At 33.6% G+C, this 25,635-nt stretch overlaps 1 protein-coding gene across 4 annotated transcripts in view; it reads left to right on the plus strand.

Annotated features, from left to right (window-relative positions):
* The window catches only part of SEC23A (Sec23 homolog A, COPII coat complex component), a 57,968-nt gene extending 34,344 nt beyond the window's left edge, over positions 1 to 23,624 (plus strand). For all 4 annotated transcript variants that reach the window (XM_036238358.1, XM_036238359.1, XM_036238361.1 and 1 more), the window contains 7 exons: positions 1,647 to 1,800; positions 7,350 to 7,427; positions 9,534 to 9,695; positions 11,453 to 11,539; positions 13,105 to 13,260; positions 14,933 to 14,998; positions 22,231 to 23,624. In XM_036238358.1, coding sequence (XP_036094251.1) covers positions 1,647 to 1,800; positions 7,350 to 7,427; positions 9,534 to 9,695; positions 11,453 to 11,539; positions 13,105 to 13,260; positions 14,933 to 14,998; positions 22,231 to 22,320 — 793 coding nt within the window. In that variant the 3' untranslated portion in view covers positions 22,321 to 23,624. The remainder of the gene's footprint in view (positions 1 to 1,646; positions 1,801 to 7,349; positions 7,428 to 9,533; positions 9,696 to 11,452; positions 11,540 to 13,104; positions 13,261 to 14,932; positions 14,999 to 22,230) is intronic.
* Positions 23,625 to 25,635: the final 2,011 nt, after the last annotated feature.

The raw sequence follows: 25,635 nt of genomic DNA on the forward strand, positions 1-25,635 counted from the left end.
CGAATTACTAGGAAAATTAAAATTAAAAAACTATTCAAAGTACAAATTCCTATTTTTATTAGGTCCATCAGACTTAAAATTTAGATAAATTGCTCAAAAGTTTCTAAACATTTACTCTCAGTTTTCTGTTCTTACCTTATGGCAAACTGGCATTGGGTTTGCATACCACACTTTGAGTAGCACTGGTTAAGACCACAAAAGGTAAAGTCTAACAGTTAAAATTATAGGGTAGTATTTTGTGTAACATAGTTATCTACTGTATTTTTTGAGATAGTTTCTAAGAGGGAATAATTAGGCACAGACTTGAGATAATTCACAATTGTCACTTATTTGGAAAATATTAAAAAGTTACTGTCTATTTGAAAAAAACGAAAAGTAGAGGAAGAAGAGAGAAGAATTTTGAACATGTTACTTCCTGAATTCCCTTGAGATCACTTCTTACTTCTTTGAGTCATGTAAAAAGTGGTCCAGCTTTTCAAGTTTGTATAAGTGTTGCCAAACTTCCTTAAAGTGAGGCACTTTAGAACTAGGATAAGCTTAACTATTACAAAACTTCTGTGAAGTATTAAACAAACAAAAACTATTGCTGAGTCTACCAATGATCAATTTAATTGGATTGGATGTATAGAACATATTACTTTAATAAATTACTGCTGTTTTATATATAATATCAAATCGATCCCTTGGACTAAAGTTTTCACTTTTAATTGGTTTTAGGTATTAACATGGAGAGAAAATACATGGTAATTTTAAATTTAATTTTTTTCGCTAATAAAGACAAATGAATGGACCTCGAAAATATCATGCTAAGTGAAATAAGACAGAAGTTGAGAACCATATGATTTCACTCATATATGGGATATAAAGCTGAAAGCAATAAATGAACAAGACAAAAACTCAGAGATACAGGAAAACAGTTTAGTGGTTACCAGAGGGAAAGGGGAGAGTAGAGAAGTAGAAAAGGGTAAAGGGGGTCAAATACATTATGAGGGAAGAAGATCTGACTTTGGGTGGTGAACACACAATGCAACATACGGATGACGTATTGTCGAATTGTGCACTTGAAACATATAATTTTATTAACCAATGTTACCTCAGTAAATTTAATTTAAAAAATTGATATAAAAAAATAAACTAGCTCTTAATAGCCCATTAAAAAAACAACCAATGAGAAAAAGAATTCTGATATTCTTTTTCCATTTCAGTAAATGAGAATTATTTAGACTAGAGATAATCTTTATTTTATATTTTCATATTTCTGCTTTTACAAAATTAAATCAATGAATTTTTAAAGTCTGATATAGGTACTTGTGCATCTATGAAACATGCACATGCACAAACCTATGCTATGGTTTTTATTCGTAAAAATCTTAATATTTTAAGGAATGTTTAGAGATCTACCTTTATAGTTACATTAGAAGATTTCATTAGGTTTGGGTATATTTTCCTGAAAAACAATGACTGCTGTACTGAAACTTGCTATTAGTGATTTTTTTAAAAAAAAAAAAGCTTATTTTTCTAGGTAATACTGGAATTTTGAAATATTGGAGTAATTTACTGTACCTTTTAAATTTAAATCTGTGTCATAGCCTACTATGATATTGTGAATATAATAATTCAACAGTATTTCTTTGCTTTTTCTTTAGCTGGGCAGATGCTCAAACTCAAATCCAAAATATTGCTGCATCTTTTGACCAGGAGGCAGCTGCCATTCTTATGGCCAGGCTGGCAGTATATAGAGCAGAAACAGAGGAAGGGCCAGATGTGCTTAGATGGCTAGACAGACAGCTCATTCGACTGGTAAGAAGTGAACATGGTTCTTTTCTAAATTTGTTTGCCTTTATTTGTAGTAAATATTTGTTGCTGATAATCTCTTTCAAAGTACTTAACAGTATAACTGACTGTATGAGGGACTCCCGTTCAAGTTGCTGAGAAAGGCATAATAATAAATAGAATTCCCTTACCTCTTCCAGTAAACTAAAATGCCTTTTTTTCTGTAAATGAAAGTGACAATTATGTAACTTATTCTTTTTCTTTTTTTTGGCTGTTATTACTATAACTGCTTTTACTGCATTTTTGCATATTTTCTTCATTGCAATGGTTTTAGTTTTCTATTTTCATTTTAATGGAAATTTTTACGAGAAAAATTGGGATATAAAAATTATAAATAATTATAGAAAAATATAGACAAGTCTTGATTATCTGTATCTGGATTACCAAATTGTATGTTAGTGAAGTTATTGATAACGATGGGTTTTTAACATGTCAGGAAGCTATTACTTATATTATGACCTAGAATGCTTAATTGAGTTCTTTTCCTAATGTTCCATTTTTATTCAGAAAACTATGGCTTATTATTTGCTTGAAAGTACTTCTTGAATTCTTTAGCTGAGCCTTCAGCTCAAACACCCTGTTGAGAATTCTTTCTGCTAAGCTATTGGTTTTCTGTTTGTAGCAGGAGCCTTTTGTGCTATTTGTCCAGATATTCATGTAGTTTTTAAAGCATTCTTGAGTGAACTAGTCTTTGTTTAGTAAAGTTAGCCAGTTTTATAGCATCATTCAGAGCTTTTTTCCCTTTCATTTCCAAGTGTGTTTTCACACTAGCACTCCTCTGAAGAAAGCAGTATTGTTTAATATCAGCATTTCTTTCTTTCTTTTTTTTTTTTAAACAAGGGACTTAAAACCTCTCATGGAGTAAACTATTAATTGTACACCACTAGTACAAATGCTAACAGTTTCTCAAACATAGACCAAGATAGGAAGATAAAACATGAAATATATTTTGACTTTTGCTTGTTTAGGGCAGTAGAAAAGTTTTCCTGAATTTAACTACCTTTTAGCAATTTGGTGAAATCTGTTGATTCATCAACACGACTAGAGAAGCCGTTAGTTTTCAACTAATATGCAAACCTCTCAGTGTCATGTGACATCATTAACTCATTCACTTGTTATATTGTTTTCAGATAGAATTTTTTCATTTTCTCATATTGCATCTTGTCCCAGCATTTTACTTAGTGTAATTTTATTACACATTGGCATAATTAGGTTCTCCCCAACCGTGTGACTTTTCCTTTTCTGGGTAGGAGGTTGTCCTAAGAAATTGCTTGCTTCTTGATCCTTTTCACTAAGTGTGACTAACAAACACTTTATTGTTTTGATATTCTAAAAGCTGTGTGAAGAAATCAGCACTTTCATTTGTCAAATGGCTGTGATTGTAGTAAAGTGCTTTTAGGTTTTGCTGGAGCTGTTACTGCATTTGTAGGTTATTGCACTGACACAAAATTGAATAGTACAACTTGGGATATCAGCCCAGGTAAAAACCACTAAGTAGCTTTCATTGTGAAGATGGACTTTTCTGTGTCCTTTGTTGCATGAGTATAGTGAAGTGACTACAGAAGATTGTAATTCTTCAGAATTCTCTGGTAGGCTTATGTCTAAAACGTTTCTCTTCTATCTCACACTTCAAAAACTGACATGTTTGTAAAACACAAACACTAATAAAATATAAAATAGAATGGCCTTATAAATAACTAAATGAGAGAGTTGCAAAAAGTACAAAATTACAAAAACCTCACAGTGTAATTCACTTCTAATCTACACATTCTTCAGTTTATAACATTTACAACAGCAGCAGTGCTGTTGGGACTAGAGGACAGGTGAGTCATAACATAATGGACATTTTACTCTGATCTTCTATAACAACAGTATAGCTTGTCCTCATAAGTAAGATGACAATCGTGTCCAAGAGGAAATTGGTGGAGGCAGTTTGGCGGGGAGAGGCTGATAGTGTCAGACTCCTGCCCTGCTTCCTGTGCAAAACACAGCTTTCACCAATTATCTGTGGCCTCACTTGTGTCAAAAACTGAAAAAAAAGTTAATTCAAATGAACAGTTCTATGCATACTGCCACATGGGACTGAAGAAATTGCTACAGGGTAACTTGGAAACTTACTGTGGCTGGTATCTTAAGGTATACAAAGTTCAAAAACCAATTAAAAAAAAAATCATAGTCTCTTATAGAACTAGTGGCTAAGAACCCCTCATGTATGGTAAAAGTGGCGAGAATGTGATCTTTCTTTTCTTCATTTGATTAACTCAAATTAATGTACACGTGAAGCTTCAGGTGATGATAAATGAACTTTAGTTATACAAACTATTCTAAGTAGCTAATACAGTGCAGTCTCATTTTTTGTACTGATTCCATACTGTTGAATTTTAGCAACCTGATAGCAACACAAATAGAGAAAGGGTTAATGCCTTTAGGTACTACGCTTTTCAAAGTTTTATTCTTATGAAAAAATATATGAAATTGTACTGACCAACCGCTTTGCCTTAATTTGGCATAGTGAATATAATTGTTTTACTTTTTTTCCCCTAGAGTATTCAAAGTAATTTTAATTAAAAATAAACATCTATTTACAAACCTTTTTAGATAATGGGCAATTATATGGCCAAATTGGTGCTGGCACCACATTCACTTCCGACACCTTTAAAATAAGCCCTTGCTCTGTTTGGTCAGCAGCACTTAAGCTACTGGCATCAACACATGATTTGCTGCCTCCATCTTTCTCTTGTTTGGGTCACTTTTGTGTCCACCTTCATGAGTCTGTTCCTTACCCTTTTGACTCTTGACCTTTGCTATTGAATGACATTCTCTTACAACTTAAAATTAGTATTTGATTCTTTTTCATCTTTGATCTTTGGTTTACCCACTAAGCACTAATTGTATTCTTCCTTTAGCTAAGCACTAATTGTAGTCCAGCCCAGTGGATAAATACTTCATCTGATTAGGCTTGGCCCAGAAGATTTCTCTTCTTTCATACTCTTGGGGCTTCCCTTGCAAAATTTTCTTGCTACACCAGTGGGACCAAGAACTTTTGTTATCCTGTTTTTATTATTACCATTTTCTTATAGAGCTTAAGCTTTGACTTTTAGAACCCTTTATATGACTGCCTTAATGCATAAATAATTGTTTTCTGAATTAAAGACAGGACTAGCCTTCTTGCAAGTGTTATTTTCCTCAAGAAAACTGTGTTATTGTTGCTTTATCTGAATAACTCAAATGGTGGATCTTTGATAGATATCTTTTATGTTTCAATCTTTTTTCTTATTTGTGTTGGTGTTTTGGGTAGGTCGTAAATAAGGACTACTTCTCATGATAAATTAATTCTAGAGCATTTTGATAAGTGTTCAGAAATTTTTTAAAGAAGTAACCTAGAGATGAAAAATTTGTTTACGTTAATGCAAATTTTATGTTATCTATAGTAAAGTATAGACTATATTATTTGTTACATATATGATAGAATGTGAAAATTTTTATATGTAAGAGCTCTTACAAATCAATAAGATTTGGCAAAATTGAGCAAAGGTCATGAATAAGGAATTAGCAAAAGAAGGAATGGAAGTGACCGATAAACATATGAAAAAGTTGCCAGTCTTATAATGAAAGTCAACAAGACACCAATTTTGTATCTATCAAACTGGTAAAAATTAGAAAAATAGCATAATGCTTAGAATTGGTTAATATTCAGGGTAACAGACAGTTTCATAACCTTTAGGTTGGTGTACGAATCTGTACAACCTTTGTAAACATCTTTATAACCTAAGATATACAAGGCAGTTGGTGACATATATCAAAAGCTTAAAAACTTTTACTCAGAAATTCTACCTCTAAGAATTTATTCTAAAGATATTATGGGACAAATGTAAATGCTAATAATGAGGGGATTGGTTAAGAGAGTTATGGTATGTATCTGAATATAGTGGAATGCTAGTCAACTATTAAAAATGAGTAATAGAGTATATTTAATGACATAAAAAATATTCATAATAAAAGCAAAAATTTTGGACATAGGTATCAGATACATGCAACTCTGGAAATTAACCTTTTGGACATCCCTAGTTACCCAACCATAAAAGCAATCTTGTTGCCATCATTAACTATAATTATGAGATTTGTCCAATGCTTTAACATTTTAGGCACAGTTTAAAATGTGCATATTTAATATAATGTGATCAGTAGTTCTGAATAATGTATGACATTGGTTTTTCACAAAATCTTTTCAATGTATTTGATAGTCTAGATCTCTTCAAGTTTATTTGCTATTCCAGATCTGCGCTGTTCAGGAGAACTTTCGGCAGTGGTGGAAATATATATAATCTGCACTGCCCATTATGGAACTGCTGTACACATATGGCTATTGAGCACTTGAAATATGGCTAGTTCAACTGAAGAACTGAATTTTTATTTAATTTTAACTACTATAAATTACTACATGTGTAGTTAGTGGCTATCATATTGGACAGTGAGGATTATCATCTTAATCTATACGTTTTATCAGCAAAGTATAATTAAGGGGCACTGAAGACTGCCAGACTCTTACTCTCAGATACCAAGATCTGTTTTCTGAGGATTAGCTTTGCAACTATAGCATTTCTATCTTTTGGATAACTGTGGTTCTGAAATGATTTTTCCTGGAAGACATAGATAAATACATAAATGATCCAGTTCAACATTCCAAGCAGCCAAAATTCAGTATTACTTGCAGCAGTGAACCCTTTGTTATCTTTCGTTTTTATTTTTGCCCTTAATGATATCCAACCATTATGATAACCATTGTCAGGAAATAGACCAGTTGCATAAGTACTGTAAAATATTTTCAGGGCAGAGACTTTGTTCAAGAACAAAGAGAGGAAGCTAACATTTATTGAGTACTTAGTGTCAGTCATTATGCTAAAGCACTCTTTTATGTGAAGTATCTCAATTGTTCAGATGCCTTTGGTCACATTATCCTAGAAGACTTCTCTCTTGCCAGAGTATGTGTCTTTTTTACTTTATTTCCTTCTAATTTCTGCCTTTATGTTTCTTATTTGTTTGCCAGTCTGTTGGTCTCTAATTTTCTTTTCCTCAGTCCTCCCCTCTATTTGGTATTTATTGTTTCTGATATGCCAAATTTTATACCAGCGACTTGCTTTCGTAGCCTTATGATATGTTGATAGTGCATCTTTCTGTCACTTGGCTGTTGTCTTTTTTCGGTAGAGTATTAAGGGGCACATGTTGCGCTCTTTTGGTCATTATCTAAGAGCTGTCAGAGATAGTTTGAAAAAATCCTAACATATAAAGATGAGTTGTTACTGTATTAGAGCAGTGTGTTTTTTACTTCTGAAATTCAAATGTATTTCTTTGATTGTAGTCAGTCTCATGGTAAGTCTATAAGTAATATTCTGATATTATATATCAAATATTTGCCTGCTAAAGGGTAATAACTTTTAAAAATAGAATATGTATATAGGCAGCAGTTTTAATTCTCTGCTAAGAAGTAGATTACTAACATGTTTTATTTTATTTAGTGTCAGAAATTTGGAGAATATCACAAAGATGATCCAAGTTCCTTCAGATTTTCAGAAACTTTCTCCCTTTATCCACAAGTAAGTAGATACAGGTCTGTGTTCTTTATAGTGACAACAGCATTGGGTCTCATTTTTCTTGTTATTTTGTTTTTTATTACTCATCTTATATAACCTGTTAGATTGGGTTATTCTTTTGGTTAAGTAAGTTTTGGGTTAGCTTAGAAATTAATATTGTGCTGTGAGTAGTATTTTTATATTGGCTTTGCAAATAGTCATTCGTTTGTGATGAATAGAAATTTCCACTAGAACCCTATTGTGGAATAGAATTAGGTGCAGGGAAGATTAGCTTTCTATCTAATATGAAGAATCAAATGATAGTGGCACCAAAAGAACTTCATCTGAAGTAATTTTAGTAATCAACTAGTCTTATAGCCTGGTATCACCTGAGAACAGTTTTATGGGGACAACATACTAGATAAATTTTAAAAAGCTAATTTGATTTATCTTACAGAAACTTTTTAACTCGGGCATTAGAATATGTCCCTCAATCTCTTAATTTAATAGCTATTTTTAAAAGTTTAGGTTTTTTATATGAGTGACAGGTAATTATTCAACTAAGTACTGTGTGCAAGGAACTTTAGAATAGGATGACTGACATGGATCCCATTTTCAAGGAACTTTGAGTCTGAAGTATGAGATCTGAAATGTACATAAACACATAACAGAAAGTGAGAAATACTGTGAGAGAAATACAGACTTTAAAGAAAACCTAAAGGAATTCTTTCAAATGGACAGTTTGATACATATTTATAGAAGAGCTTGTATTTTAACTCATCCTTGAAGGATGATTAATATTGAGATGTGGAAATTCTAATTTTGACCATGAAAACTTTGTTTAAAGCCTCAGCTTTCTTTTCAGAGCTCCTCTTACATTTTTGGAAAAATTTTATTGATCTGTGACCTAGAACTCCATGTTTATAGAGGAAGACTTCCCTAAACCTCTAGTGAGGTTTTGGAGACCCAAGAAAAGGCAGAATCCACTTGTCTTAAGGCAGGTAAAAACCCTATCTCTTTAGGGTTTAGGCCTTATCTTCTTAGTAGAAACTAATAGGAAAGAGAGTGAAGTCATTAGCCTAAGTACTTTACTAAATGCTTTTTAGGCTTTTAGATTCTGAGAAATATGGGCATCTCTTTCCCCTCTACTGGGAATAGAGACCAGAGAACCCAAAAATACTTTTTCTTTGGGGTTTCAAAGCCTGATGATCTTCTAAAGGGTGACAGTCTAAATTTAAGGGAGATCTTTATCTCCAAAATATTTAACCCCAAGTTTACCAATTAAACATGCCTGTGAATAAACAGGAATGGCTGAAATGGTAAGAGATGAGAGAGCCCAGCCTCTCAGTGCATTATGGATCATTGAAAAAGAAAAGGAATGAGAATTTCAGTGTGGAATGTGTTGGGAGAGAACTGTGGAGTGAATCCCAGGCAGGAGTAATATGTAGGCATTTAAGACCTGAGGACTGAAGGAAGGTGAGAGAAGTAACTGAAATACTTCGGAGCTGATCCTATTGATTGATTCAAAGACCCTTCGTATCAGAGAACAGCATAGCTGTCCTTCATTCAGGCCTAACACTCCCCCTTTCTGATCTCTTTCACATGAGGAGTGAGTGGAAGGGGAGAAAGAATAAATGAAACACTAAGTATAGAGAATGTTATTTGGAGATAACAATCTGAGTGTACATAGTCCTTTTTTAAAAACCAGTGCAGACCCTTTCCAGTGTAATTTTTTGGAGGTATACAAAAGCAGAAAATCTGTTTCTTATGGTCTCTTAGTTTTTTGAGTAGTAATAAAAAAGCCCAGAAACGTGGCCATGAGTTGAGGAATAAAAACAAAGAATGCTGATAATGTACAACCTGGGATCAGCCTCTGAATAACTTGGATCTAGCTAGAGGCTTTTGTCTATTCTTGTGTTTCTTTTGAGTCACCTCTTTAACTTTTTTATTGTTGAATTATATTTTCAAGTAATTGGTAAATATGAGTAAGATTCTTTCTGAGGAATACAATTTAGATGTTATAACTTGTTTTATTATGGTGTTAGTAGTTGTAATCAAATGCTTTTTATAATAGTAAACAACATCAAAATTAAAATCGGTAAAAGCTGTCTCACATGTTTTATCTTGCAGTTTATGTTTCATTTAAGAAGGTCTCCTTTCTTGCAAGTGTTTAACAATAGTCCTGATGAGAGTTCATATTATCGTCACCATTTTATGCGTCAAGATCTGACCCAGTCTCTAATCATGATTCAGCCTATTCTGTATGCATATTCTTTTAGTGGACCGCCAGAGGTGAGAGGGGCTGTTACTGTGATGTGTGCCATTAAAAAGTAAAAACAAGTTTTTCTTGAAGCATAGTTACTAAATATAAGAATTTAATTCAAGAATAATTACCTTAAGTTATTCATATATTCCCTTAAAAAATTTATGAGTGCTTACTATGTACTTGACACCATGCTAGGCCATATTAGGAAATAATTTTAAAAAATAATGAAACAATGAGGTGGAAGAGACTTTTAAGATATTTTATCCAGTCGTTTGATTAGATCTTCTCGGGCTTATGATTCTTATGTCTTTAACTGTGTCTAAAGGTGATGATAATTCTAGAATTTGTAGCTTATTCCAGAGTTTAGTGTGGGAACAAAGTCTCTTGCTTTAATCTCATTTTCCTCTAGTCTTTTTTGAATTTAAGATACAGTTGATTATAAAGACATACACTTAGAAAAGGGATAAAGCAGCCATTTAGCCTTAGTTAACAAACTGTCCCACTTATTTTAACCTGTTATCAAAGTTTTTTCATTCAGTAGTTAAAATTGTCTGTCTTACCACTTAAAAGTATGTAATGACTATATTTGAAAAATAGTAGGTTTTGTTTTGTTACTGTAGTTGTTCAATAATTTATCTCTACTTTTCTAGGAAAAATGTATTTTTATATATTGATCTAGCTATATATTTGGTCTTGTAATTCTTTAAATCAGGAAGGAAAGTTTTAGAAATAACTTTAAAAAAAATTTCAGGTTAATATATGTAAATCATAGACATCTGGAAAATGTAGAGTATTGTTTAGAGGAAAATTGGAACCCCACTGCTCCTGTCAGATTCCAGTCTTTCCATTTATTCCATGAATCTCATTAGCTTCATTTTCTTAAGGCTTGCTTTGCTTTTGGAGGTACCCTCTTTCCTGTATCATTTTCTCTTCTTCTGGCTCATTCTTATTAACATAGAAACCTTAATAGCACTCATGTCAAAATAAACAGACAAAACAACCCCCTCAAATTCACATTTTGTTTTTTTTTCTAATTGCCACCCCATTTCTCTGGTCACAGCTAAACTCAGAATCTAAGTTACTTGTTGTCTATCCTTTCTCGCCTCATATTCTTGTCAGATGTTAGTCCCTATCACCATACCACTCTTGTTAAGGCTGTTGGCATCCTACATCTTAATCTTGCCAGACCTCCCAACAGTGTTGTCCCACAAAGGTCTCCCCTTGTGAATCTTTTGCTCTGGACGTCTCTGACACCCACAATACCTGCTGGTTTAACTCCTGCCTGTTGCATTTCAGTTTCCTTTTCTGGCTTCTCCCTTTCAGACCTCTAAGTGTTAGCATGTTCCAGGGTTCTCTCTGGCTTCTTCTCTATCTTCCCTCTCTTAAGCGATGCAGTTTAATCCTTTAACTTTAATTTCCGTCTTCATGCATGTGATACCCAAATTTCTGTCATTAGTTAGGCCACCCCGTTTCATTTTATATTCCCTATTTTTCTGTCTGTTCCAAGTTTGCTGTACCCTAAGCCTTTCCCCCTCTCACTCAGTGGTGCCACCATCAGGCTTATGAGTTATCCTCCATTTCCTCATGACTCTCTTTTTCAATTGTTACCTCCATTTGGAAACTTATTAAATTAGAATATGCCGTGAGAATTCCTGATAGTGAGAGGTTTTAAGTAATATGACATAAATTTAAACTTAAAAAATTTAATAGTTATTGGAAAGATCTTTTGTCATTACATAATTTATTTTTTCTTCTTCTTTCTTTCTCATTTTCTTCATGTTAGCCGGTTCTTCTTGATAGCAGCAGCATTCTTGCAGATCGTATTCTTCTCATGGACACATTCTTCCAGATCTTGATTTATCATGGTGAGGTAAGATTCCATAGCATTTAAAGCTGTGCACATAGGTACAGTAAAGCCTTTTTCCTTCACTATATGGCTAGTATTTTCCACTATGATAAACTTTTATTTCCATTTTTTTTTAAATATGTGTAAAGCGTGGTTCTTTCTACTACAGGTTTTTAGACTTCATTTGCTTTTGACTCACCTGTGGTTATTTTATCTGTTTATCCACACATGATTGGACAAATAGATTTTACATAAAACACATGTTAGGTAAATAAGAATATTGATGTATACATTAGGCATATCATACTTTGCATTTTACCTGAAGACATTGAGAGGGGAAGAGTCAGCCTTTGTCAGTGGGCAGGCTTTTTTTTTTTTTTTTTATTTCATGTAATCATTTAAAAAGTATTCCACATGAAGTATTTAAAGTATTTAAAAAAATACTCCACACCATCTCAACACTCATTTAAAGCCTAAGTGAATTAAAATTTAAAACTTAATTGAAATGGGAAATGATTGAAAAGAGCAGAATATTCGAGTAGCTATCAATCTTTAGCAAGGTATTTAGCAGAACTCTATTCATTCCTGAATTTATTCATTCAGCCAGCATTTAAGTGCTTCCTCTACATGAAAAAAGCACTGTACTCTGGATACTTTGAAAGATACAGAGCCTCTTTATTCACAGACATAGTCTAGTGTTCTAACTTGGTGATTCGTTTTTCAGTTTTTAAATTGTAAATGATTTTAGATTTTTACTGTAGTAGTAAAGATGTTGCTTAAAGTATCTTTTCAGTAATATTATTTGGGACTTTTAAAAGATTTATTGATGATTATTTTTAACTGATACTGGTTACTAACACCCTTTATTTTTTAAGAATAATGCCTATAATGTAACAGCAAAGTTTTTTGCTTATTTTTTTTTTGTTTTTTGATAATGTTTGTGTCTTTAAATAGCTTGTTAATGTGCTTAAAGGAGAAATCAGAGATGAAGATGACTGCTCCTCTATTAAATACAGAGATATAAAATGATATTGAGCACACTTTGATTCAGTTAACTTAAAAACCAAGCCAGGTTTAAATTTTGGGGTGACTTAATTACATGGTTTTTAGAGCTATTTACCTTAATAAAAGAATTGATTCAAATGCCCTTCTAAAGATATCGTATCTTTATAACATTATTACTATTGTTATTAAAGTTTTTATGTTTATATAACTTGCCAAAATGTGACTCCATTGGGAAAGACTTCATAATAAATAGTAGGTCATTAATTTAAATGTCTCTGGGAGATGTTATGTAACAAAAATTTTCCTCATGTATCATAAGTTTAAGTAGATAGCTTTTAACCAATATTAATTTGATATGCATAGTGTTTTAAAGTTTTCTGGTGTAATTATTTCTTTTTAAATGAGAAGAGATATCCTAACTTTGCATTTATTTACTCAAGGATACAGAAATGAGCATTCTTAATGTGATAAATGAAATTATATTCCATAATTTTTTTATTTTCTGAAGATTACTTCCTTTGGAAAAAAAATCTCTTAAAATTTTTGGATAGACAAAAATGCTAATTCTTTTGTTTTAAAATCAGACCATAGCCCAGTGGCGCAAGTCAGGATACCAGGACATGCCAGAGTATGAAAATTTCCGCCACCTTCTGCAGGCCCCGGTGGATGACGCCCAGGAGATTCTTCACTCCAGATTTCCTATGCCGAGGTACATCGACACTGAGCATGGGGGCAGCCAGGTAAGTATTGTTATTAGTTTGTGTGTGTAGTGTTGCTACTTTTGCAGTGAGCTATTCCTCCTTGCCTCCTGACTTTACTTTGAATAGGCTGCTCACTAGGCAAACGAAAGAGGAGAGAGGTGGGCAGGAAATACTGGTGTCCAGGGAGAAGGTGTGTTTGCTTTTTGCCTTATCTCTGAGAGCAGAACAAGCACATTATTGACTAGTTGCCTAAAGCTGGCAGATTCTCCCATTTTCTGCCTCCAGCCTACCTCTAATAACAGAGCCAGGGTATTTTGGGGGAATTCCAGCTTCAGTTGAGCAAGAAGATGTGAACAACTTGGGAAATAATTTAGTGTACTTTTCTTAAAGCTGTTATTTATTGGTTAAGTCTGTGAATATGAAGTTCGTGGTCACATAAATTTTTGTTGTTGTTGTTTTCCTCATTCTGTCATTCCAGTTTTCTAGAAAATGTCATGTATTAGGAAAGCATTATGGTATTATAAAAAGCTTTTGTAGTTTTCAGAATTATGAGGATTAAATAAGATAAATGTACACATACACATGGTTCTTTTGGGCTTTTCAGAAGTAAGGTTTGGACCCCTTAACATACATTCTTAAAATACTTTTTACTTCTCCCTTGTAATTCTTATTTGAGTTATAATTAATTATAAATTGTTATAAGTTTGTTTCACTTGGTTCCTTGAAACAGGGATTACACTTTGTTTTTTTTTTTTTTTTTCTGTATCCCTTGTGCCTAGCACCTTATTACAAAGTAGATAGTACATGTCAGTGACCATTTTTCAGAAATGATAGCAGTTATTATTAGAGTTTTATAATAGCTACCATGTATTGAGAATTTGCAAAGCTAATAGCACTTTACACATCGTATGTCATTTGATCTTCACAGTAGTCCTGTTGTTATCTCTATTATACAGTTAATAAAACCGAGACTTAGATTATTGTGGCCCAGGAAACACAGTAAAAGGAGGAGGTAGGATTTGAATCCAGATGCTCTGAGTCTAGAGCCAGTTGTCTCGTGTTAAACTGTTTACTTATAGAGTAGAAAAATACTTGTATAGTATTAAATTTCAAAAGAAATGAGATCTTGTGTTCTTCCAGTATGAAATAATAATTTATGATTGGTTCTCTCATTGGTGTGTCACCACATGAAATGCTATTTTCCTTTTTTATTCTTTTTTTTTTTTTCTTTTTAATGATACAGCATAGTGGATAGATGGGTAAAATGTTGGGTAGGTTGTCTCCTGGTATAGCCTATAGTTTAAAAAAGTTTGAGAGTCATTGTTTAAAGTAACAGAATGTATAGGTTTTCATGGTTTCTGTTTTTATCTTTTTTTGTTACTTTAAACCTCTGATGATGTTTCAGAACAAGTTTTAGTACATTTCACATTAACCTTTTCATAATTGTTGCACACATAATTTTTATATGCTGAGTTTTGGAATCAGCAACTTATTTATTATATAATTTGAAGAGAAGAGTGTACATTTATTATTTCTTTGTAACAGTGGCCTATATATTTGAAAATTTAGTTAATTTTTTTAAAAAAGTTATGTTTTAAGAAATTAATTTTACAACATATTAAAATTGATTTTAGATGGCATAATGTATTTGTTCAACTTATATTGACAGTCTGTTTTTGATGGATAATATTATTTTTTCTTTGTTTTTAAGGCCCGTTTTCTGCTTTCCAAAGTCAACCCTTCCCAGACTCATAATAATATGTATGCCTGGGGACAGGTAAGTGTAAACAGCAGATCTTGGAAGTTATTTCTTTCTGTATTTATAGTTTGTAATTTTAGCGAGAGCTACATTTTTTGCTAAGTATTTGGTAACGATTTCTGTTGGAACAATAATGAAAAAGTGCGAGTAGAAAATATAATTAGTATTTGGTGGCACCATAGAAAAAAAGGAATCATATCAAATAGACAAAACCCTTCTATATTTCACATTTAGCACTATACCCTTGAGAGAAAAAGCAATAAAGTATTTAATATGAGATGGAAGTGATGATTTAAACTAAGTGGTAGGCCAGGAACCACAAAAGGCCACAATGAGCCAAGAGAGGTCAGAGATTATAGTTGAGCAGTAGAGGCTGGAGACCTGGAAATCATTATTAATATATTTTAATTTAGTAGAAGTTTTACCTTTTGGTATAAGAGATCAACATTTACCGAGTGTCTAATATGTGAGATCCTGGTATTTTAGGGTAGACAGCAATCATTGTTGCCTTTTAAGAGCTTGTAGTCTATTATTAGAGATAAAGATACATACCTAAGGAATTGAAATACAAAGCAGAGTAGGTTGTGTGCTTTTAGAAAGACGTAAAGTATTATAGAGTTTAGAAAAGGAATATGGGAGGAGGTTACATGGTGGCAGCAGGAGAGGGTATGTGATCAGAAAAGAGCTCAGAAAAATTTCTTTTTAAAATGGTTATTATTTCAATGGGAATTACATGAGGAAGGGAATTCTGGGTAGAGGATAGTACGGGCTAAGGTGAGAGTACATGTAGGGACAAATAAAACATAAAACTGGAAGTGTATCGTACAGCCAAATTGTGGAGGATCTTGAATTGATCAAGGAGCTGAGTCTTAGTCTTTATTTGTTAAATAATGGAACATTATTGGAGGTTCTTGAACAGAGGGTTGAATTTGAGTCTTAGATAATATAGTTGAATGATAAAATTAATTGGGAACACTCTGTAGATGAAACTATCTCTTGAAGTAATCCAAGTTAGAGGAAATGAATGCAAGGTGATGGAATGGATTTGGGTGATATTTCCAAAGGGAACACAATGGGACTTAATTAGAAGTTTCAAGAAAGTAAAAGTTATTACAGATAGAGATTGCTATATACAAAGTCTGAATTCTGATTGGATTCTGGATTAGAGGGAGAGATAGCTCTAATTGGGATGGTGTGTGAAATTTGAGTATGGAGTGTTTATCAGATGCCAGTATAATAATATCCAATTTCTCGAGTATGATAACAGTGGTGTGGTTATGTAGGAGATTGTTCTTCACCTTAAGAAATATATCCTAAAATGGGGGTAAAATGTCATGATATCTTTACCTTGCAGAAATGATTCAAGAAGAAAAAGGAAAGGAAAATGCAGAAATATAAAGCCAATGTGTCAAAATGTTAATCAGTGACTTCAGTTACACAGTATTTGGCTATTGTACTTTCCCCTTAACTTCTCTGTAAGTTTGAATTCTTAAGAAATAAATAGTTGAGGGAGAACAAGGTAATTTGGGGTTTTGAGCCTTAGGTAATTAGGAGAACATGTGCCAGTAAATGGGAAAATGGAGAGAGAATGTTTGATTTTAGGCACATTTGAGTTTGAGATACCATCTAGATGTCCATATTGAGCAGGCTATTTGAATACCATGGAGGGAGGACTTTATAGAGGGAAGAAGATGGGGTTTACAGACACAGATGCTGCAGACACTAGAAGGAGGGTGAAGACTGAAAAAAGGTAGAAGGATTTGATGGCTAGGTCATTTGTGGCTGTTGGAAGCAGTTTTAATACAGTGGTCAAGTAGGAGATTGATAGTAAGGAATTAGTGGGTAGTAAAGAAATGGAGGTTGTAAGTATAAATGATCCTTTTGCAAAAATACCCAGAGTTTGAATAGTAGGATAGCAGGATGGTTGTTATTAGAGTTAGGGCACAGAACTTATTTATAGACCAAGTGTAAGGAGCTAATATGGGAGGACACAAAAGAACAATTATAGATGTTTAATATCCTCAAAAAGAGACTGTGTGATCGCCAGCACTGCATATATGGGAGTTAAGGCAGGCATTTATTTCTGCACAAGAAAAGGGTGAGAAGAAGGCTGAAGACAGAGGTAGAGAGAAAGGTAGAGAGAAAGCTCACGTTAGATAATTGCTTGTTTCTTTTCAGTAATAGATTACTTGCTAAGAGTGAGAAATGCTGGGGTTAAAGATGGAAATTAGAAAAGATTAAAAACAGCTTTTAAGAAATACAAGAAATCAACAGAAGATGAATAAAAGGCTTTTATAGCAGTGATGAGGGCCCCTTTTATTTCCTAACAATTTCTCGAACATGCTTCCATAATGTTCTTTAACTATGCTTTGTAGTTCAGGCATTGCACCAAAGATGAAAGACTTTGGCGGTAATTTAGACCTGGAGGTAAGAAAGATGGACACATTAAAGGGAGTAGAATAATTTAGAACAAAGTTAAACAACTGACTCTGGGGTCCAACTTGGATAGGAGACAAATGAAGCAATAATTGAGATTATGGCCCTTTCCCTTTGAATACAGAGGTGCCTGAAATTTTTACCTTGATTCCCCTACATTCACTGTTTCTCTGGGTGATTGCATCTACTCCTGTGGCTTCAGCTTTCATATGTGGCCAACTTGCAAATCTCCACCTTTGGTTTGGCCTCGCATTGGATTGTAGACTTGAATTTCTATAATTGTGTGCAGAATATCACTTGAGTTTCCTATAGAGATTTTGTAAGCAGCATGCCCCAACTTAAAACATATTTCTTTCACACGGTCTTGTTCTTCCTGACTTTCTTATTTTTTTTAGAGGTCCCACCATCCTCTCAATTCCCAGGCCTTGGAACTTCAGTCATTCACATTATATCACTTCTGCCCTAATTATTCAGGAATGGTTTGATCTCTTTCCTCTATCCATTCCTTCCTTTCCCTGTCACTAACCAAGGTCAAGTCCTTGTTACTATTCACATAATTGTTGGGATTACCTGCTAATTGGTCTCAGTGCTTCACCCTCTTCCTCCATTTTGGCACTGGCAGGAGCGGTCTCCCTAAAGCAGCTTTATTTAAGTCAGAGCTCTGTTAAGGACTCTTAAGTATCCCCCTGTTAAATTATAGGTACACTTTTTATATTGCTCTTGAAGGTTTCTTATGGTATGATCCAAATAACTTTTTCTACTTTGAATTACTATTTCATCATTTTAGCCAAACTGAACTTGTCCTTCTGTTTGAATGCAATGAGCATGTTCCCATCTCTGTAACTTTGTCCTTGTTATCACTTGGACATGTCATAGCCATCCTTCAAGGGTCGGTTCAGAGTTCACTGACTCTATGAAACCGTTCCTGATTACATGACTAGATTTATATAATATTCCCGCCCCTTCATCCCTTTTTATTTCTTACCCATTTCTGATGGCACTTATTTCTCCTTTTAGATTATAAATTACTTGAGGGGAGTAACTGTCATTTTCATTTTAGACTTTCCGCTGTACTTTAAAATACCATGTATTGAATATAACGGATGTGGACAGAGAACAGAGGTTAGAGTACTGGAGGTCTGTGGCAGAGGAGTTAAGGAGGTTTTCTGATGTAGAGAAATAAATTGAATCCAAAGTCTAAAAGTCCTGAAAGGTGAGGAGTATTTTTTTATATCAAGGAAAGGAGTTTAATCTTGGAAGATATGGAAAGGTTAGGTAACACATGTGAGAAAAAAAATTTATGCCCGTATAATGCATTTACATTTATATCCTCAGTATCATCCTCCAGCCTGTTCCACTTCCTTGGGGGACAAAAAGCCAAGTATAATTTTATGCTGTGGAAGTTTGGAGTACATAATGTACCATGAATCAGCCTTTCCCTTATATTTAACTCTAGTCAGTCGAGTATTGGTTTTAGTTCTGGATCCCACAATTTCAGAGAAACTTAGACTTAGTTAAGAAAATTGCAAGAAATAGAAGAGTAGCACCAATAAATAAAGTTTGTGGAAATTGCTTTGGAGAAGTGGAGGTTAAAGGATACTTTAAATAGTATTTGTCAGGGGTCACAAATCAAACACCCATAGGGGCCCATCGGGTAACAAGTGAGTGTAGCTGGCTGAGTATAAGAAACCCTAACCTTCCCAATGCAGGAAGCAGTACCTGGGAGAAGGAGGCTCTGGTAAACCAGGGTTTGTGGGGAGAACCTTCAGGGTTTTTTTCTAAAGGGCGTAGCTGTTCTTTTTCTCTAGCTGATTGCTGCCCTTCACATAATCCACTTAACAAAATTTTATGAGCCCACATCATTCAGACCAAATAAAACATGTCTCTTTGTGGCTGAATTACCTCATTAAGAAATTGGTTTAGCTCATGGAAATAATGACTTGTTCACCATTTTTCTGGGTTTACATTTCAACATAGAGATGTAATTGGTAGAAAGTAAAGAACTTGCTGAGTTGGAGAGGCATCCTTCTGGGCGGGTAGTTAGAAATGCAGACTTTGCGACTTCTTGTCTTCACATCCTTGCCTGCCACAGAGTTTAATAATACAGTTGGGTATGCACAGTGATACGCAGCAGATGTTAGCTGTTAGTTTTCCTTGTTATCAACGGGAAAAAAGATTCTCCTTGAAGATATTTAAAATAGGAAAAAAACTTTTAAATTTTGAAGTTTAATTATTGCTGTAGGGGCATTACCTATGATTTTTATAAGATAAATTATGTTAATATTTTTATAGATGATGATCATAATATTTAGTAAGCTGAATCTGTATTGTTTTGGTCACTATGCTAAACTTTTTATGCACTCCTATTTAGTAATTAAAACACTCCTTTGAGGTGGGTACTGTTAGCCTTGTTTTTCAGGAAAAGCAGTTAAGGGCTTTTATAGGTAAAGTAACTTACCCAAAATCCCATGGCTAAACTGTGGCAGTGTTCTTCAGGTTTGAACGTAGGCCAATCTGACTCCAGAATCTGAATTTTTAATCATTAAGCTAAGTTGATTATTGGAACTAGGGAATTGGTAGCCGAGCATTTTACTAAAAATTATGGAACATAATACCTTAGTTTTCTTTTTGTCAGAAAATCAAGTACCCAATGATAAGTATTATGCACGAATGGCCTGCAGAGGGCACCGCTGCAACACTGCTTCCGTGACAGGATGCGGGAGGCTGTGTTGCTGTAGTGCCTCATACGCTAGATCACATAAAGTTTGGACCTTTCTGCTTAATCTTGGATATATTTTAAAAAGAAAGTGTGCATTTGAAACATTGAGATCAACCAACCAACTTCAGAATTTCAATAAGATTGAGTTGAGCATTTGTATTTAAAATTTCAAATAAGATCTTCTAAGTATATAAATTAGAACATCCATATATATATTTTTTGTCTTGACTAGGGGAAATAGATCTGGGGTTGGGTGAATTGAGGTAGGAAATATGTATAAAATTTTTTTAAAAATCAGGTACAGTTACAGGAAGGAAAAAGCAAGTGCTAGCAGGTTATTATTAGTTTGTAGCATTATTGAGACCTCTGCTTCTCTGTGTTAACTATGAATTGTAGACTGAGAAGTATTTCATTGTTATAAAGTCATAGATTTTTTTTCAAAAGAGGTAATAATAGCTAAAACATGTTGTATGGCTACTGTGTGTGTGTCAGATATTGTTTGCTATACACAATTTAACTAATTTAATCATTACAACAACCACATGAAATAGATCCTGTTATTACCCTTATTTTACAGATAAGGAAACTGAGAGGTTAAGTAACTTTCTCAAAGTCACACAGGCAGTAAGTGGCAGAGTCAGGATTCGAGTCCAAGCATTCTGGCTTCAGACTCTAAGCTTGGATATTAGTGCTATCGCCTTCCTGCATCACCAAGGTTTTCCAAGTCTTATAAATTAGCATGTGAAAACACATAATAAAATTGAATTTTCTTTAGTCAGGAGAGGTATGGCATCTCTATGGCTACAAATCCAGATATAACATCTTTTTCTTGCTATAATAAAATTTCCTTATTGATGGATTAGATTACCAAGATCATCCTGTCAACACCATTTTCACTAAAATAGAGATTGGGACTCTTTCCTAACTCTTGTTAATTACTTAGAACCCACAAAAATCAATTACAATGACTTGGAAACTTATAGTTTATTTTAAAAAATCATTTGTTTGCTTCCTTTCAGCTGGAATTTCTGCTAAAATACGTACAAAAATATGTATAATTGGAGTTTTATTTTAGTAAATGGGCACCAATAAGGAGACTTACTCAGTAGTAGTAATAAAAGCACCAATACATTCAAGAAAATTAACACCACCTTAAAGATTAAGTTGGGTATGAAGTTATTCCAGTAACACCAGTAGGTAAATTGCAATACAGGTATGATGCTGACCACTTGGAGTTAGTTCAGACCCCACAAGTTAAAGGACATGGTGTACAACCAGACTGCCCTCACTTGAGAAGCCAGCTGCAAGTAGGATCCCACACCACTCACACTTAACAACCAACTAGTTATAAATCCGTGTGTGTGTGTCGGGGGCGGGGGGGGGTGCGGTGGAGTTCTCATACTCTCTCTCAGGTTCAGCAATTTACTAGAACAACTCATAGAACCTAGGAAAGTGCCTTATTTATGATTACAGTTTTATTATAAAGATTACAAATTAAGACCAGCTGAATGAAGAGACAGTGAGGTCTGGGAGGGTCCCAGATACAGAGCTTCTGTGCCCTTTCCCAATGGAATTGGTGCTTCACCCTCCCAGCACATTGATGTATTTGCCAAACAAGAAACTCCACTGGGCTTGGATATCCAGAGGTTTTCTGGGGAGTGGTTCCTTTTTATAAGCATGGTTGATAGAATCATTTGTGCCTGATTGAACTCAATCTCCACTCATCCCTCCCCTTCCTTTTCCCTTTCCTTCCTGGAGATCTGGCTGTCTTAAAGCCCCAGCCCTCTAAGCACAGGGTTGATCTTTCTGGTGACTAGACTCCACCAGAGTTATCTTTTCTCATAGCATAAACTCAGGTGTGATCTGAGGGGCTCATGAAGAATGAAGACACTACTATTAGGAAATTCCAAGGATATAAACTCCCTCTCAGGAACCTGGGGGCAAAGGCCAGCTATATTCTTTATTCTATAGCGGGAACATAGGCATTATTTTTTTCAAAATGATTTCCTTGTTTATTTTAAACTAAAATTGCTTATACATTGCTTACAGATTTGAAGATATCACATTTAATCATAACAAATATCTTTATTTCTAGGAGTCTGGAGCACCTATTCTCACAGATGATGTTAGTTTACAAGTGTTTATGGATCATTTGAAGAAACTTGCAGTGTCAAGTGCTGCTTGAAGTGCTAAAAGTGTTAAGGACATTTGAGAAGATGAAATAATATTTCAGTTTCATTGTTCTCCTTTTTCAATTCATCCATGGAAACCAACAGATATTTTTGACTCTATTTTGTGTTAGTGCAGTTTGAGACAACATATGAAAAAATGTTCACGTTTGTAGATTAAGCTTGAATATATGAGCAATAAGAACAAATTTGTTTTGCTTGCCACAGTATTATAATTGGTTTTGGAAATTTGAGGTCTTTATAACTTAATTATGTTAAAGAGTAAAAATAGATTCTGCCTCGTACTACAGAGAGATAACTCATTTGTGTGTTGCAGACAAATCCAAGTGGCACTGAATATCCATGCTGACTTTTGAAAATGTGTTTCTTAATTTTAGCTAGAAAGTAAACAAAATCATTAACAGTAGTGATTAATGTGAACATTTTTGCCTGTTCATTGAATATTTTTCTGTGATTTTTGACACATATATATACTTTTTCTGTTAAGGCAGATTTATTTTTATGACAATTTGTTTAGGAATTATTTGACTTTATAGTAATTTTCATGAAGATAATTTAATGTTTTTGGTCATTTGGAAAAATAGTTTAGAGATGAAAAGTTTTTTGGGTTAACAATCCCACAATTGTGAAATTCCCACAAGGTATCCAACTTATGCGATTAAACATTTTTTTTTTAAAAAAAAAGGGAGATAGAAAATAAATCATTTTGTGAGAGTGGATTTTAGAAAGCCTTTGCAGTAAAAAATGACTGTTTTAACTACTAAAACCAAATTTGGTTTTCAGTGCATAGTTTTGTTTCTTTACCCTTGTTTTTCTGATGTAAATTTTACATTGTATCCTTCAGTATTTTAACACTATTTTGGGAGTTTACATATTCCTTTTTGTTTCTGCTTCCATTTTGTGAAATTTATTAAGTTGTGGTTCTTATTGAAACAGTATTATATAATGTTTTGTTGAATTATATCATGTGGTGATGCTCAGTTCTATTTTGATTTATTCATTAGTATCATTCACTTTTACCTTTTAAAGTTTACTTGTAGCAAATGTTTACATTGCTAAAGCCAGATATATTTAATAATGAAATTTACATTAAGTACTGCAAATAAAAGGTGGTGCTGTATGCTTAGAAAGATAGTTTTGATGATTGCACTTGCATGAACACAATCATATGATGGTAAAACAGACAAACTTTAAAAAATTGTTTATGTTATACTCAATTAGATTAAATTGCACTGTTCTATTTTATTTGAATTGAACTGTACTAGGCGTAAATACCAATAAAGTATACTTTTTCTCTGTTTTCTTGCTTATTTTGAAATCTAGTAAAGCCTAGGAAACCTAATGTAAAATTAGAGCACTTAAATCTGCTATTAGTGGATTAAAAAGTCATTCATTTGTTAAAATAACAGCCAAGATATAATCCACATACTATACAACTCACCCACTTAAAGTATAAAGTATATAGTTCACTGGGTCACCACAATCAATTCTAGAGCATTTTCATCACCCCACAAATAGTCATTCATTTATTTCTATAAGGAATTGTGTTTCGGAGTTAACAAGTTTTAAACTGAGTAAAGACCCTGTGATGATGATGATGCATGTTTAATTTGCCTGGCCCCCTAAAGTAAGTCCTTTAAGAATACATTATATCTTATCTTGAGTGATATTGATACTTCCCCTAAACTGTTCTCTACTTCTAAATTAATTACAGTTGAAGATGCTAAAGTACCTCTGTAAGGGATAAGAATGAACAAATATATTATCATAACCTTTTAGTTTACCATTTGAAAGAGACCACCATGGATCATTTTTGTGTTTAATTTAGTTATTACTAAATTGCAAGCTATTTAAATTGAAGGAAGAAATGTTTAACCCTTTTAATGAACTTAGAGTAAATAAAGGGTATTTGCTAAGTCGCAGCACTGAGCAACTTTGGTATGTCCAGAACTATTTTGGAATTCATTCTTGCCCTTAGACCTCATCAGTGTACACTTATATTTTGGTGAAACAGGATTAATTTGTTTTTATTGACGATTCCAAAAGTGAGCTGACATTTTCTCCATCCAATTCCTCACTTGAAAATCTTCCCTCTCATATTCTCTATCTCAGGGACTATGTTTAATAAATGTGCTTGTTGTCCAGTGTAGACAGGAAGCCAAAGGAATTGCTTTCAACTTTTATTTTTCTCAACATCTTTACCAGTTCTAGCACTCTAATATCTCTCTAACCTATTTACTCTTCTCCATCTTAGTGCTATTCTGCCTTCATCATATCTAACCTGGTTTGGTGAAACAGGCTCCTAAATCCATCTGCTTTCTCCTTTTCACCATCCCTCTTTTCAGTTCACTGAAGTACAGATCTAATCATGTTATTCACGTTGCCCTCATAATATAATAAATTCCAAACACCTTGGCTTGATGACGTTGTATACTAGGCATTAAATTGAATCCCAGCTCCCCCTAGAAAAATAGTACAAAGGACACAGTTGAAAAGGTAGCATTGGAGAGTGTCTCTAGTTCTCACCTACACTTTCATCTTAGGTGTGGTCTTTGGTGACCACATAGTGACAAGAGCAAATGCATTCTTTATTGGCTGTTATAAATTTAATGCTGTAGCTTATTGCACTTGGCTTTATTTAAAATGAGTGTGATGTTTTTCTTAGTTATTTTTCAAACAACACCGACAGATTAGGATTATTGGCTTTCTAATGCTCATCTTAACATTTTTATTTTTCTGTGTCTCCATTATACATGCATATATACTTGTACTCTTATGTTCTTGATCTGTATTCATCTTGAGCATCTTATCAAGTAATTCTACAGATGTTTCTCTTGTTGGCTTTTTTAGTAGTTTACCTTATGAAATGAAAACATGTTTATTTCTCCTTTATTGAAACAAAAAATGGTCTAGCTTTATTGTATTATCTGGTGAATATAACAATAGGTATGCAATACCAGGTGAAATTATATTACTAAATCACTTTTCTTCCCCATATATGGAATATACTGACATAAATCCCAATTATTTGGGTTGAGGATGGGATGATGGGATATTGGGGATTTTTTCTCATTAAGGAAACCTGGGGAAAAAAAATAGTAATACTTCTAGAGCATTTGGAAGATGGATAGAAATATTAACTTCAGGCTTCATTATAGTAAGAGGAGATTAACTATTTTTAAACGTGAGGGATAAAGACTAAACCAGGATATATAACTTTAAAACTGGAATCTATAACTTCCAAACCAGGAGAGGAGAGGAAGCAAAAAAAGTAATTTGATCAAAGAGAAGGCCAGAAAGATTAAAAAGCC

Source organism: Rousettus aegyptiacus, unplaced genomic scaffold (assembly GCF_014176215.1).
Source record: "Rousettus aegyptiacus isolate mRouAeg1 unplaced genomic scaffold, mRouAeg1.p scaffold_m13_p_3, whole genome shotgun sequence".
Classification (NCBI taxonomy): Eukaryota; Metazoa; Chordata; class Mammalia; order Chiroptera; family Pteropodidae; genus Rousettus; species Rousettus aegyptiacus.